At 41.9% G+C, this 12,581-nt stretch overlaps 1 protein-coding gene across 1 annotated transcript in view; it reads right to left on the bottom strand.

Annotated features, from left to right (window-relative positions):
- Nucleotides 1-12,581, bottom strand: part of WFS1 (wolframin ER transmembrane glycoprotein) — a 40,105-nt gene that overhangs the window by 4,314 nt on the left and 23,210 nt on the right. The window contains exons 4-7 of the mRNA XM_082758678.1: nucleotides 10,646-10,790; nucleotides 9,670-9,840; nucleotides 8,961-9,041; nucleotides 63-208 (exon numbers count right to left, since the gene is read on the bottom strand). Coding sequence (XP_082614804.1) covers nucleotides 63-208; nucleotides 8,961-9,041; nucleotides 9,670-9,840; nucleotides 10,646-10,790 — 543 coding nt within the window. The remainder of the gene's footprint in view (nucleotides 1-62; nucleotides 209-8,960; nucleotides 9,042-9,669; nucleotides 9,841-10,645; nucleotides 10,791-12,581) is intronic.

The raw sequence follows: 12,581 nt of genomic DNA, 5'->3' as shown, positions 1-12,581 counted from the left end.
TCTGTCTGAAACATGCAGGTTAAGAGTTCTTCAAAATAACCTGTTCATTATTGTCTTTTTACCTTCAGTCGCAGGGGTAACTCTTCAGGAGTCTTCCCTGCCAGTTCATCATCTTCCTCTTCCTGCATAATCAGGTTAGATGGGATGATTCCCTTTGCATATTTCTTGGTAATCTCCACAAAGTCATCCAGAGCAATGAATTTTTTAGCTAAGAGACAAAATACAGATCTTTAGATAAGTAGTATCCCTACAACACTATCCTGATTATATGCATTGGAATATTTATTTTAAAATCATAGAATATCCCAAGTTGGAAGGGACCCACAAGGATCATTGAGTCCAACTCCTGGCATCACACAGGTCTACCCAAAAATTCAGACCATATGACTAAGAGCACAGTCCAAACACTTCTTAAACTCCAACAGACTTGGTGTCATGACTACATCCCTGGGGAGCCTGATATTTTCTTCCCTGTTATTAAAGATCTATTCCCTGTTATTAAAGATCTACTCTGAGCTTCAAAAACTGAACTACTGATAACACAGGCTTCCCTAGCAACTTGCTCCAAGATCTGTGCTGAAAACAACCAGCTGCTTTTGCCAGCAATATATGACTACTCTAAATCTTGTCAGACCAGCAGGTAATTTTATTTTACTTATAAGTAGGAAAACAGAGTGACTGTAGCTTTTCTGCAAGTATTCCAAGGAAAACAGACTGCTGGATTAGGCTACACAGTTTTAATCACAAGTTATCATAGCTCCAAGAACTTTGAGAGAAATCTTTAACATCACTTTGAAAAGAAATAATTGTACAGCAACAGTAATGATTTATCTGTACACTACTGACTGAAAATTGACTTCTGATTAGGTGTTTAACAGACATTTTTCACAATTTCATACCTTAGACAGATGTAATCATGGGAAGTGTCCAATTACTTATAACTACAGGTCTACAAGTTACTTTAGTGTATTAATTTAATATGCTTTGTCTGCGCATAGTCCTCCCTCAAACTATATTAACTATGATTTAAAATACCCAGCCACAAAATACACTTCGCTCTGTTGTACACAGAGACAAAGTTCTATCACTGCCTATTTGTACAGTATCTGAATATGAAGCATGATTTATTTACTGGTATGATGCATCTTTTCCACTAACATTTTGTCACCAACTTGTTAATACGGTTGCAATTCAGTGCCAACACGCTGCAGCACACAACACAATGAAGGCTTTTGCTAGAGGCCCTCAGACAAATATCTCAAGAGTTTCAGAACAAAGTAGGCTAAAGTGTAAGATGCTTTCTCTTGAAGTACAGAAGGAAACTGAGATAGTAATCGAGGAAACTGAAATAGTGATCTGTAACAAACACATCAATTTAAAATGATCAAGTTCTGTAACATCATTACACTGGTGTTCCCTGAGCTCTCATGACAAGGGGAAGGTCAGGGAGCAAGTGACACTGTTGTGCAATATCAGGAGCACAAGGACACAAACACTGATGGCCACAGGCTCTGGAAATGTGAGTAATGTGGAGATTACCTGTGAGTAGAAGGGAAGCAAGAGATTACTTCAGAGATCTGCAGGGATGCTGCAAGATGACTTATACACTGCTTCAAACTCTTTTCATAGCCAGTGCCTTGAATTAGCATGGATTAGCCAGTTTCTATGGTAGACAAGCTTGATGTCGTTTGTAAAGTAGGATAATTAACAGCAACTTTTTCCATACACTAAAGCAAATGACACTGCTGTAGATATGAAAGACTTTTGAATGACAAAGATCTGTAACACACCTCCTACGCAGTCAGTTTAGCTAGTCAGCTGATAAAAAGATACGAAAGCTGGCCTGCTTAATACTAGTTTAAGACTTTAAAGAGACAGAAAACTGAATTGATTCACTAAGTTTAACACCAGAGGATTAGTGGGTTTGCGCCTATTTTTCTTCAACTTTTACAAAGATAGAATTTATGGAAGCCACTTAATATTAAAAAGATACAAATATTTTATAAAAACCTGTAGATACAGAACAAAAAACACTCGTGTCAAGATACCTGCTACAGGAAGAGGTGTGTTAAAGGAGTTCAATGGAAAAACGGCAACGTACAATTTATCTTTTCCTTCAGTCTCACAACTTGGATGTTTTCTTCTCCTATTATTTTATTTTTATTTTTTTATTTTTCCATTGTATGAGCCTGTATGCCCTGAAAAATACAACATGGTATGCCTCCCAAGAAGCACTTTAGTTTTCTGCTAGCTATTCTTTTCTTTCACCAGCTGTAGGGCCACACCACTGGCACACACAGATCAGGGAGGCTCCTCACTTGTCCTTGGTGGGCTCCAGGTCAGGCCCAATACCAAACAGGCCATCTACATTTACTGTTGTCTTTGGACAAGACATATAGAAGTAAGACCTGGTGTGCAAGTTTCTGGTGTGCAATAAGCAAGCTAGAACCTCACAAAAGTTCCTTAAAGGCACTCCTACAAGGTCATGGTTCCTGGTAGGAAGAGTTAGGCCCTAGAGATTGAGAGGCCGGTGTGTGAGGAAGAGGTAGCAAATGTTCCCAGGAGGATGCCTGGGGCGAGGAGGTCGACTCCGCGCCTCAGGACTGCCTCCACCAAAAAAGACAGGAGGGTTATTGTTGTTGGTGACTCGATTCTTAGGGGAACAGAGGGCCCTATTTGTCGGCCAGACCCTACCCGTAGGGAAGTCTGCTGTCTCCCTGGGGCCAGGGTCAGGGACGTTGCCAGGAAGCTTCCTAACCTGGTACGCCCCTCTGACTATTACCCCCTTTTGATAGTCCAGGCGGGCAGTGATAACATCGAAGAGAGAAGCCTCAAGGCTATCAAAAGGGACTTTAGGGGGCTGGGTCGGTTAGTGGATGGAGCGGGAGTGCAGGTGGTGTTTTCGTCCATCCCTATGGTGGCAGGGAGGAGTTCAGAGAGGACACGGAAAGCCCACCTGTTAAACACGTGGCTCCGGGGCTGGTGCCAACGCAGAAATCTTGGGTTTTTTGATCATGGGGCACTTTACTCAGCACCTGGCCTGATGGCCGCAGACGGGTCCCTATCTTTTAGGGGAAAAAGGATCCTGGGCCAGGAACTGGCAGGGCTCATTGAGAGGGCTTTAAACTAGGTAGGAAGGGGGATGGGGCTGAGGCTAGGATTGTTGGGGCTGTGCCAGGGGGAACAATGGCAAGGCCGGAGGATAAGGCAATGGCCCAGCTGAAGTGCATCTACACCAATGCACGCAGCATGGGTAACAAACAGGAGGAGCTGGAAGCCATCGTGCGGCAGGCAGGCTACGACTTGGTTGTCATCACGGAGACGTGGTGGGACCAGTCTCATGACTGGAGTGCTGCAATGCCTGGCTATAAGCTCTATAGAAGGGACAGGCAGCATAGAAGGGGTGGTGGTGTGGCTCTCTATATTAGAGAGTCTTTCGAGGTTGTAGAACTCGAGGTTGGGAATGACAAGGTCGAGTCCCTTTGGGTTAGGATCGGCAGGGACAACAAGGCTAGTGTCCTGGTCGGGGTCTGCTATAGACCGCCGAACCAGGATGAGGAGACGGATGAGGAATTCTACAGGCAGCTGACAGAGGTTGCAAAATCATCAGCTCTTGTACTCGTGGGGGACTTCAACTTCCCTGACATATCCTGGAAGCACAACACAGCCCTGAGAAAGCAGTCTAGGAGGTTTCTGGAGAGCGTGGAAGATAGCTTCCTGACGCAGCTGGTTAGTGAGCCTACCAGGGGAGGTGCCCCGCTAGACCTTCTCTTCACAAACAGAGAAGGACTGGTGGAGGACGTGATCATCGGGAGCTGTCTAGGGCAGAGTGACCACGCAATGGTGGAGTTCACTATTCTTGGCGAGGCCAGGAAGGGGACCAGTAAAACCGCTGTATTGGACTTTCGGAGGGCTGACTTTGAGCTGCTCAGGACACTGGTTGGTGGAGTCCCTTGGGAGGCGGTTCTGAAGGGCAGAGGGGTCCAGGAAGGCTGGGCGCTCTTCACGAGGGAAGTCTTAATGGCGCAGGAACGGTCTGTCCCCACGTGCCCAAAGACGAGCTGGCGGGGAAGAAGACCGGCCTGGCTCAACAGAGAATTGTGGCTTGATCTTAGGAGGAAAAAGAGGGTTTATAAGCTTTGGAAAAGTGGGCAGGCCACTAAGGAGGACTTTAAAGAAGTAGCGAGGCTGTGCAGGGACAAAATTAGGAAGGCCAAAGCTCATCTGGAGCTCAATCTGGCTACTGCCGTTAAAGATAACAAAAAACGTTTCTATAAATACATCAACACAAAAAGGAGGACTAAGGAGAATCTCCATCCTTTACTGGATGCGGGGGGAAACTTAGTTACAAGAGATGAGGAAAAGGCGGAGGTGCTCAATGCCTTCTTTGCCTCAGTCTTTAGCGGCAATACCGGATGTTCTCTGGATACCCAGTACCCTGAGCTGGTGGAAGGGGATGGGGAGCAGGATGTGGCCCTCATTATCCATGAAGAACTGGTTGGTGACCTGCTACGGCACTTAGATGTGCACAAGTCGATGGGGCCAGATGGGATCCACCCAAGGGTACTGAGGGAACTGGCAGAGGAGCTGGCCAAGCCACTGTCCATCATTTATCAACAGTCCTGGCTATCGGGGGAGGTCCCAATCGACTGGCGGCTAGCAAACGTGACGCCCATCTACAAGAAGGGCCGGAGGGCTGACCCAGGAAACTACAGGCCTGTCAGTTTGACCTCAGTGCCAGGAAAGCTCATGGAGCAGATCCTCCTGAGAGTCATCATGCAGCACTTGAAGGGGAAGCAGGCGATCAGGCCCAGTCAGCATGGCTTTATGAAAGGCAGGTCATGCCTGACGAACCTGATCTCCTTCTATGACAGAGTGACGCGCTGGGTGGATGAGGGAAAGGCTGTGGATGTGGTCTACCTTGACTTCAGCAAGGCTTTTGACACCGTCTCACACAGCATTCTCCTCAAGAAACTGGCTGCTCTTGGCTTGGACTGGCGCACGCTTCGTTGGGTTAGAAACTGGCTGGATAGCCGGGCCCAAAGAGTCGTGGTGAATGGAGCCAAGTCCAGTTGGAGGCCAGTCACTAGTGGCGTCCCCCAGGGCTCGGTGCTGGGGCCGGTCCTCTTTAATATCTTCATCGATGATCTGGACGAGGGCATCGAGTGCACCCTCAGTAAGTTCGCAGATGACACCAAGTTAGGTGCGTGTGTCGATCTGCTTGAGGGTAGGAAAGCTCTGCAGGAGGATCTGGATAGGCTGGACCGATGGGCTGAGGTCAACTGCATGAAGTTTAACAAGGCCAAGTGCCGGGTCCTGCACCTGGGGCGCAATAACCCCAAGCAGAGCTACAGGCTGGGAGAGGAATGGTTGGAGAGCTGCCAGGCAGAGAAGGACCTGGGAGTGATGGTGGACAGTCGGCTGAATATGAGCCAGCAGTGTGCTCAGGTGGCCAAGAAGGCCAACGGCATCCTGGCTTGTATTAGGAACAGCGTGACCAGCAGGGCTAGGGAGGTGATCGTCCCCCTGTACTCAGCTCTGGTGAGGCCGCACCTCGAGTACTGTGTTCAGTTTTGGGCCCCTCGCTACAAGAAGGACATGGAGGTGCTTGAGCGGGTGCAGAGAAGGGCGACGAAGCTGGTGAGGGGCCTGGAGAACAAGTCCTACGAGGAGCGGCTGAGGGAGCTGGGCTTGTTCAGCCTGGAGAAGAGGAGGCTCAGGGGCGACCTTATCGCTCTTTTTAGGTACCTCAAGGGAGGCTGTAGCGAGGTGGGGGTTGGCCTGTTCTCCCACGTGCCTGGTGACAGGACGAGGGGGAATGGGTTTAAGTTGAGCCAGGGGAGTTTTAGGCTAGATGTTAGGAAGAACTTCTTCACTGAAAGGGTTGTGAGGCATTGGAACAGGCTGCCCAGGGAAGTGGTGGAGTCACCATCCTTGGAAGTCTTCAAAAGACGTTTAGATGTAGAGCTTAGGGATATGGTTTAGTGGAGGGCTGTTAGCGTTAGGTTGGAGGTTGGACTCGATGACCTTGAGGTCTCTTCCAACCTAGAAAATTCTGTGATTCTGTGTGATTCTATAGATGCCCTGCAAAGTGTAATGGCATGTATATTCTCAAGCATGCAACGACTGTCCGTTGACAAACATCAGCTTTAATATTCTATTTATGCCTTCATTAAGGATACCCCAGATCAGGTATCTGGGAACATGCTACTGGTTTAAACATTATCTTCCAAGCATTGGCAATGTATTAAAACTGAAGGAAAAATTTCCTGTTGGCAAGAGAAATGCAGAAACTCTGTGGATCAGAGAAGTAAATGCAGGATAGTAACAGCTGTCTTGCTCATCCATGAAAAGATAAAAGCTCTCTAGAGGAGAAGGTAACAGCTTAACTCCTACTTTAAGTGTTTGATGAAAACTTTTCGTTTTTAAATGTTATTAGTATTTTGTCACCCAAGTGTCTCTCAAATTGATATAAAAAGCGTATGTTGTAGATTCTACTTTATTATTCATAGATTTTTTTTTCTTCAATTTGGTTATGACAAATTTCCCTGCCTCCCCCATCCGCCACATAGGAAAAGAAAAATATGCACATCAATTTCTGCCTACGCTTACGTGTAGGTTCATTTACTCTCCTGTTATTTTATGTGCCATTTAAGCCTTAAAAAAAGAGGGGAGGGGGGGATGGGGGGAAGCTAGTTCCTTTTCTAAAACTTTGAATTACTGAAGAATTGAGAACAAGTGACTCGCTTTGCACTCATGCTCTATCAGCACGTGTTGTTTCAGCTAAGGAATGGAAAGAGCACCAGTGTCATCCAGTGAACACCTGTGAGATGTAACTCCAATGAACTCACATACATCTGTTTTACAATACGATGACCAGTGAAACACAGCAATTTTATCCTTATCCTATTTTGAGCTTTCCAAAAGTGGCAAATTAGTTACAGGAACATCTGGCCTACTCTCACAGAAATTTTGACAGGACTAAAAGTTTGGTCTTCAAAATACTATGTCTCCCTATCATGACTCCCTCACTTATATACACAGCCATGTGTCTCTCCTCCACTTTTATTTCTATTAGAATTAACAAATCTGAAATACTTTGTTCTTCTTTGGAGTGCCAGTTGTATAACTTGATTCTGAACTCACCTGTGTAATGAACACAATCCTTGAAGGTAAAGGCCAAACTGAGCTGTTGAAATGTAAATTTAATCTTTCAAGAGGTTTAAATGCACAAAACCCAGGTTTGGCTCACCAATCCACATATGACACCTTAGCTGTGTGTATTCTAAGCTACAGATATATTATACAGTACTATGATGTGGAACGTTTAACAGTTTTTCAATAATTGATCCAGATTTTGTATAAACGAATGCATTTCAAGAAAAATGAGATTTTCACGACATGTGATTAATTAAACCTTGCTAGATAACATACTTTGAAAAGTACATATGCTGTACCGTTTGCAAACCATTTTCTTAATTTAAAGCCTTCTTTAATTTTAACCTGTTTTCCTTTTTTTTTTCCCCAGTTATAAAAGTAATCAACACATCTAAGTATTAGCAGCACAAGCATACTATTAGCACAGAAATTTAGAGTAAGCCAGAGCAATGCTCCACAAAGTCCAATCTCCTTTGACACCATTGATAATGCCCTAGAGGAAGATCATAACCACAATCATCTATTTTTTTCATGAAATCCATAGAAAACTTATCTCCTTTAGAACTGAAAACCACAAAACATTCATATTGAATGCATCCTTAATTTTATTTGCCACTTCTCTTTTGCCAGTCCTCAATTTTCTGCTAAGCATTTTAATACTTTGGGCAAAGTGGAGACAGTCTTTCCTGTTCTTTTAATGAGGTTTTGATTTTCCTTTTTTTTTTTTTTTTTTTTTTTTCCATATTGCACATCTACTCTTGTATTGCAAGTGAATCTATCTAAAGCTCTTTTTCATTAGCTTCTGATGGGATTCTTCTTCTGACCTTTTCTACTACACCACCTATAAATAATCCCAATGTTAAGAACCTGTTATACGCCCAACCAGTCACCCGTATCTTTTAGGCTATTCATGACTGGGATCAGACTTGTAAGTTTTCAGGTCTGTTCATTCTGTTTTCTGTGCTATTATGACAAACAACAGAACTCTCAGTTGCATTCCCACTCATTGGAGAGAGGGAGTTTTACATCCAGGGGTTCCTTCCTCATCCAACAAGTGCAAACGAGACTGCAGAAAATATGTAGTAGGACCACTAATGATTTGACTTTCCTCCTGAGGGCCCAGGAGCATGGCTGCATTTCTTAGGTATGTGGGGCTAGAGAGAACTCTATTTCAAGTCCAGCCCTCCCAACCCTACAAAACTCAGATTTGACTCCATGGGTCTGAATCATGTGCACTGAGTGGTTTAGTTCTCCCCACTACATGAACTGAGTTGTTCCTCTCTATTTAAGTTACGAAAGGAGTATCTCGGTACATCTTTCTTATATAAATTCTTTAACAGATACAAAAACACAAACATTATTTATGAGGGAAAGGCAAACAGAAACAAGGCAAATAGAATGAGGAATCGGTCCACATTTAAAGATTGCATAATTCATTCCCTTATTGTAATCAGAAAGCTTACTGCAATTCATAAGTAAAAAAATACTGAAAGTGCAATTTATTTATTTAGCATTGAATAGCCTTTTAAGTGCTCGAATAGGAAGAACATAAAGATGACAAGTTACATGCAAACACCTTTTAGCATACTAATCACTGACAAGTTGATGAGAATGGTAACATCTTCTACAACTTCACATGCAGATCAGTTACATTTACCTTGCACACATAATGAATAGACGCCATCAGTTTATAGCAACCCAAACTTGCTATACAGCCTTACTCTGGCAGCACAGAATTGTTTAGCAAAACTAAACAGAAACTAAACTACAGTCAAAGATTGAAAGAAGCACCATGCACTCACATTCACTGCTCACTAATCGCTCCAGCATCCTTCTCTGCTTCTGCACTGACTTTGGGACTGGGCCGGGTTGCTTCTCACCACCTGGTTCAATAACAGAAGTTCACGGAAAGTCAAAGCAGTCAATTAAAGTAGTCAAACAAAAACTAGAAGGTTATTAAAGCCGTAATATCTGTATAATAATATTTTGTCAAACTTAACACAAGACAAACGTATATATACACACACAGAAAGTGGCTATATAGCTTTTTATATCATTATTGCTATACTGAAAAAAGGGAAGATCATTGACAGGTAACATATATTGTCAGAATGGCAGAATGAGACAGATGTCTTAAATACTAAATTTGCAAATTGAAATATCTGGCAAAATATAAGGTTGATTGTTAAAGAAAAAAGTTAAACACAGCAACATCATAAAACATCTATCTTCCAATGACAGCAAGTGCTGAGAATGAAGATACCTTTAATATTTTGTCATTTGTGTAAGGGCTTAACCAAATCACAACCTACAACAAGAGTTGGCAAGCCTTTAGGAAATAACTTTACTGGTCCAGAGAATACATTTATTAAAATATTAAAATAGACAGTCATTAGGACAGTTACTTTTTCTCAACTAAATCATACATTTATAAATCAGGCATGAGGCAGAAATAAAGCTCTTTAGGTTTCTAGCCTGGAAGCTTATATTTCATCAATACCAGAAACAAACCTTCATTGTCAACTTGCCCAACATTTTCCAGTAGTTCAGAAACTGCTAATTGCTTCTTCTTTTTTGGATTTAATTTCCAATACATGACTAAGGCAGCTTTTCTCACAGCTCTCTCCAAGTCAGTCTCTGATGATAATTTTTTCACTTCTTGCTCATTCTCAGAAGTGATGCCTCAAGAAAAGAAAAATACTTTAGATACTATTATCCCACACTCATGCTGAAATGACAGATTTGCCCACAATTTATTTTTCTCGGTTCAGTCTGAAACTTTTGAAATTTCATTCACTTCTTGACCCCTTAAGTAAGTTACTCAAGTGCACTTCTGAGCCCATTGCTTATCAAAATCATATTACATTACTTAAGTATCAACTGTACTTCAAAAACTGTACATGACATGCATTATTCTTTTGTCTTTTTCAATTTTTGAAGCACAACAGATCAGTCAAAAGATGGTGCAGATATCTACGGTTGACGTTAAAAGCAGAAAGAATTTCATTTATTTATTTTTTAAATAAGAGTTCAGATAGTTGGCAGACAAGAGGAGCCCCATTCCAAGCGTGGGAAGCAGCATGAAGGAAGGTGTGAATCTTGAAGTGGGAGAAGACAGTGAAAAAGTCCAATTAGGAGAGAGGTTGGAAAGGGGCAAAAGAATGAAACAACAGCAGACGTGTAGGTGGTGTATGGTTGCATGTGACCTTCACGGTCAAGGAAAGAAGATTCAATGAAAGGTGGGGAGAGGAAGGCTGAGCATGAATCCCATGAAGGAATTCAAGCAAACAATTAATATAAAAAAATCTCTCCCCATAAAAGCATTTAAAATTACCTATTTGAATGTGCTGTCAGGAACTACTCACATAATTTTGCCATGAACATTCCCAATATATTTTAACCCCCCTCTTTTCAGTATTGAAATGTAGAGAGCATTATTTCAGACAAAGGAGAAAGTGCAAGCAAAAAGGTCTCAGAGAACCCATACCTCTTCTGTCTGCTAGGCATCTACGTAATAACTTGACAGCCTCTCTTCGACCTTGCTTAGCAGCAAGGATGAACCAGTCAACCGCACTACAATTGTTAAGTTCTTCATCCTCCTCTTCCGCTAATCTCAAGAAGTGTTTTCCCACCTACAACAAGCAGCAAACAGAATTCCTTCGGTTAACCTGAAATACACTCTAGCCTCTGTCTCCCTCCTCCCTCTGCTAGAATAAATTCTCTTTGAACAAAAGGTCAAAACATTTGCTCTAAGCACTAAAGAACATAGCTGTAAGTTGATATTCTTTAGAGAAAGATCACTTTTCAGAAGTGGAAGTAAGAAGAAATCATAGTACATTTGACTAGGTCAATGAATTAGTCGCCACTGGTCTTTGGGAATCTAGAAGGATCAGGTGAAGCTCCTGGTATTACACATCGTATTAGCAGCAGTCTTTTCTTGGATGGCTTTCTTCCTATAAAAATGGTCAGACCATGTTGTTAATCTTATTTAAAATATACAATAATTAAGTGTAATTACTGGTGCCAGTAACATTCAGAAATTCAGATGAAGTAAATTGGCAGAGGGCCTTGAGATGGATGGAAGGAAGTCTCAGGAAGGAAATGCCTGACTTATAGCAGTTTAGCCACTGAAGGTCAAAGCAAACTTGTGATTAATTAGCGAATAGAATAAAACTAACATTTCTTAAGCATTAGGCAACTTAAGTGATATAGCCTGTAAAATCCCTACCATTTCGGGCCACAGAAATTACGGAACAATTGCCTGTATCACTGTCTTACACCACCTTCATTCCTTCTATAAAACTGAAATATATGGTAACATAAACACACTCAAGCAGTAGCATGAAACACTTCTGCTTATCATACCCCAAGACAAGTGTTAAGTGGCAGAGAATAGACAAAACTTCTGGACATTTTATTTGCATGTACAGAGTATCTGGGAAATGTTTTTGCTTAGTTTGCTGCACTCCTCTCTCTAAGGTCCTGTATTAATTACACCAAGAATGTAACTGAAAATAGAGTACAGCTCCATAAACCCACAGTAGTATCTGCTGCAAAAACAAAGCAAAACAAAAAAATAACTGACAGTTTATCTGAAACTTTGCTTTTGATATTACCAATAAAGGTGACTAAAGAAATACCTTTGAAAGATTAATAATATAGAGTTGTTACATACAGATAGAACACACTGATCTCATCAAATTATTATTTTCTTAACTATTAAAGGTTAGGTCTCCAACCTCGCAACTGGATTCCAACACCTAATTGGGTGCTCAAACAGCTTCTACTTAGATAGTTATTGGGTAGACCTCAGAATGATTAAACCCATAGTATACGCAGCAAAGCTACCCAATATTAAGAAATACAAAAGACAGAACTTAACACTTTTTATGAATTCATGCCAGAGTTCAATAAGCACTGCACAGATATAGTGGCAGACCAAGAAGAGTATTTGAGACAGGATTTTTAAGATTTCAACCTTGATAGTGCAATTGCCTGATAAATTATCACCCAACTGCAGCTATTTGTTCAAGCAATTGCTTCCTGAAAGAAGTTGTATGGTAAATAACATCCTCTGAGAAGAACAGTTGTTTGTTGAGTGTGTTTATATTTATAGCCATTGAAATTTTGAGCAAAGCTTCAAGAGTAAATAGCACTTGATGCAGCCCCTTCAAGTTATGAAGATCTCTTGGTCATAAAAACTTGTACTGCAACATAAAGTAGCAGAAAGGAAAAAGGGAAAGCAAAGACAGCATAATACTGTGGTTTTATGATAGAAATGCTTTTTTTTCCCTATAGTTTTGTTGCTCATTTGGCTTTGAAGTTTACCACTCCCAAAATCTGATCAACCAGAAAATATTTGCCCTTCATTTTGATTACAAAATGACAAGCTTTTGTGTATTTTGAATGTTTTAGTAGCAAAA

The sequence above is a fragment of the Aythya marila genome (genome assembly GCF_965140915.1).
Source record: "Aythya marila genome assembly, chromosome: 4".
Classification (NCBI taxonomy): domain Eukaryota; kingdom Metazoa; phylum Chordata; class Aves; order Anseriformes; family Anatidae; genus Aythya; species Aythya marila.
The sequence above is the reverse complement of the archived record's forward strand: the minus strand, read 5'-3'. Positions and strand labels throughout refer to the sequence as shown.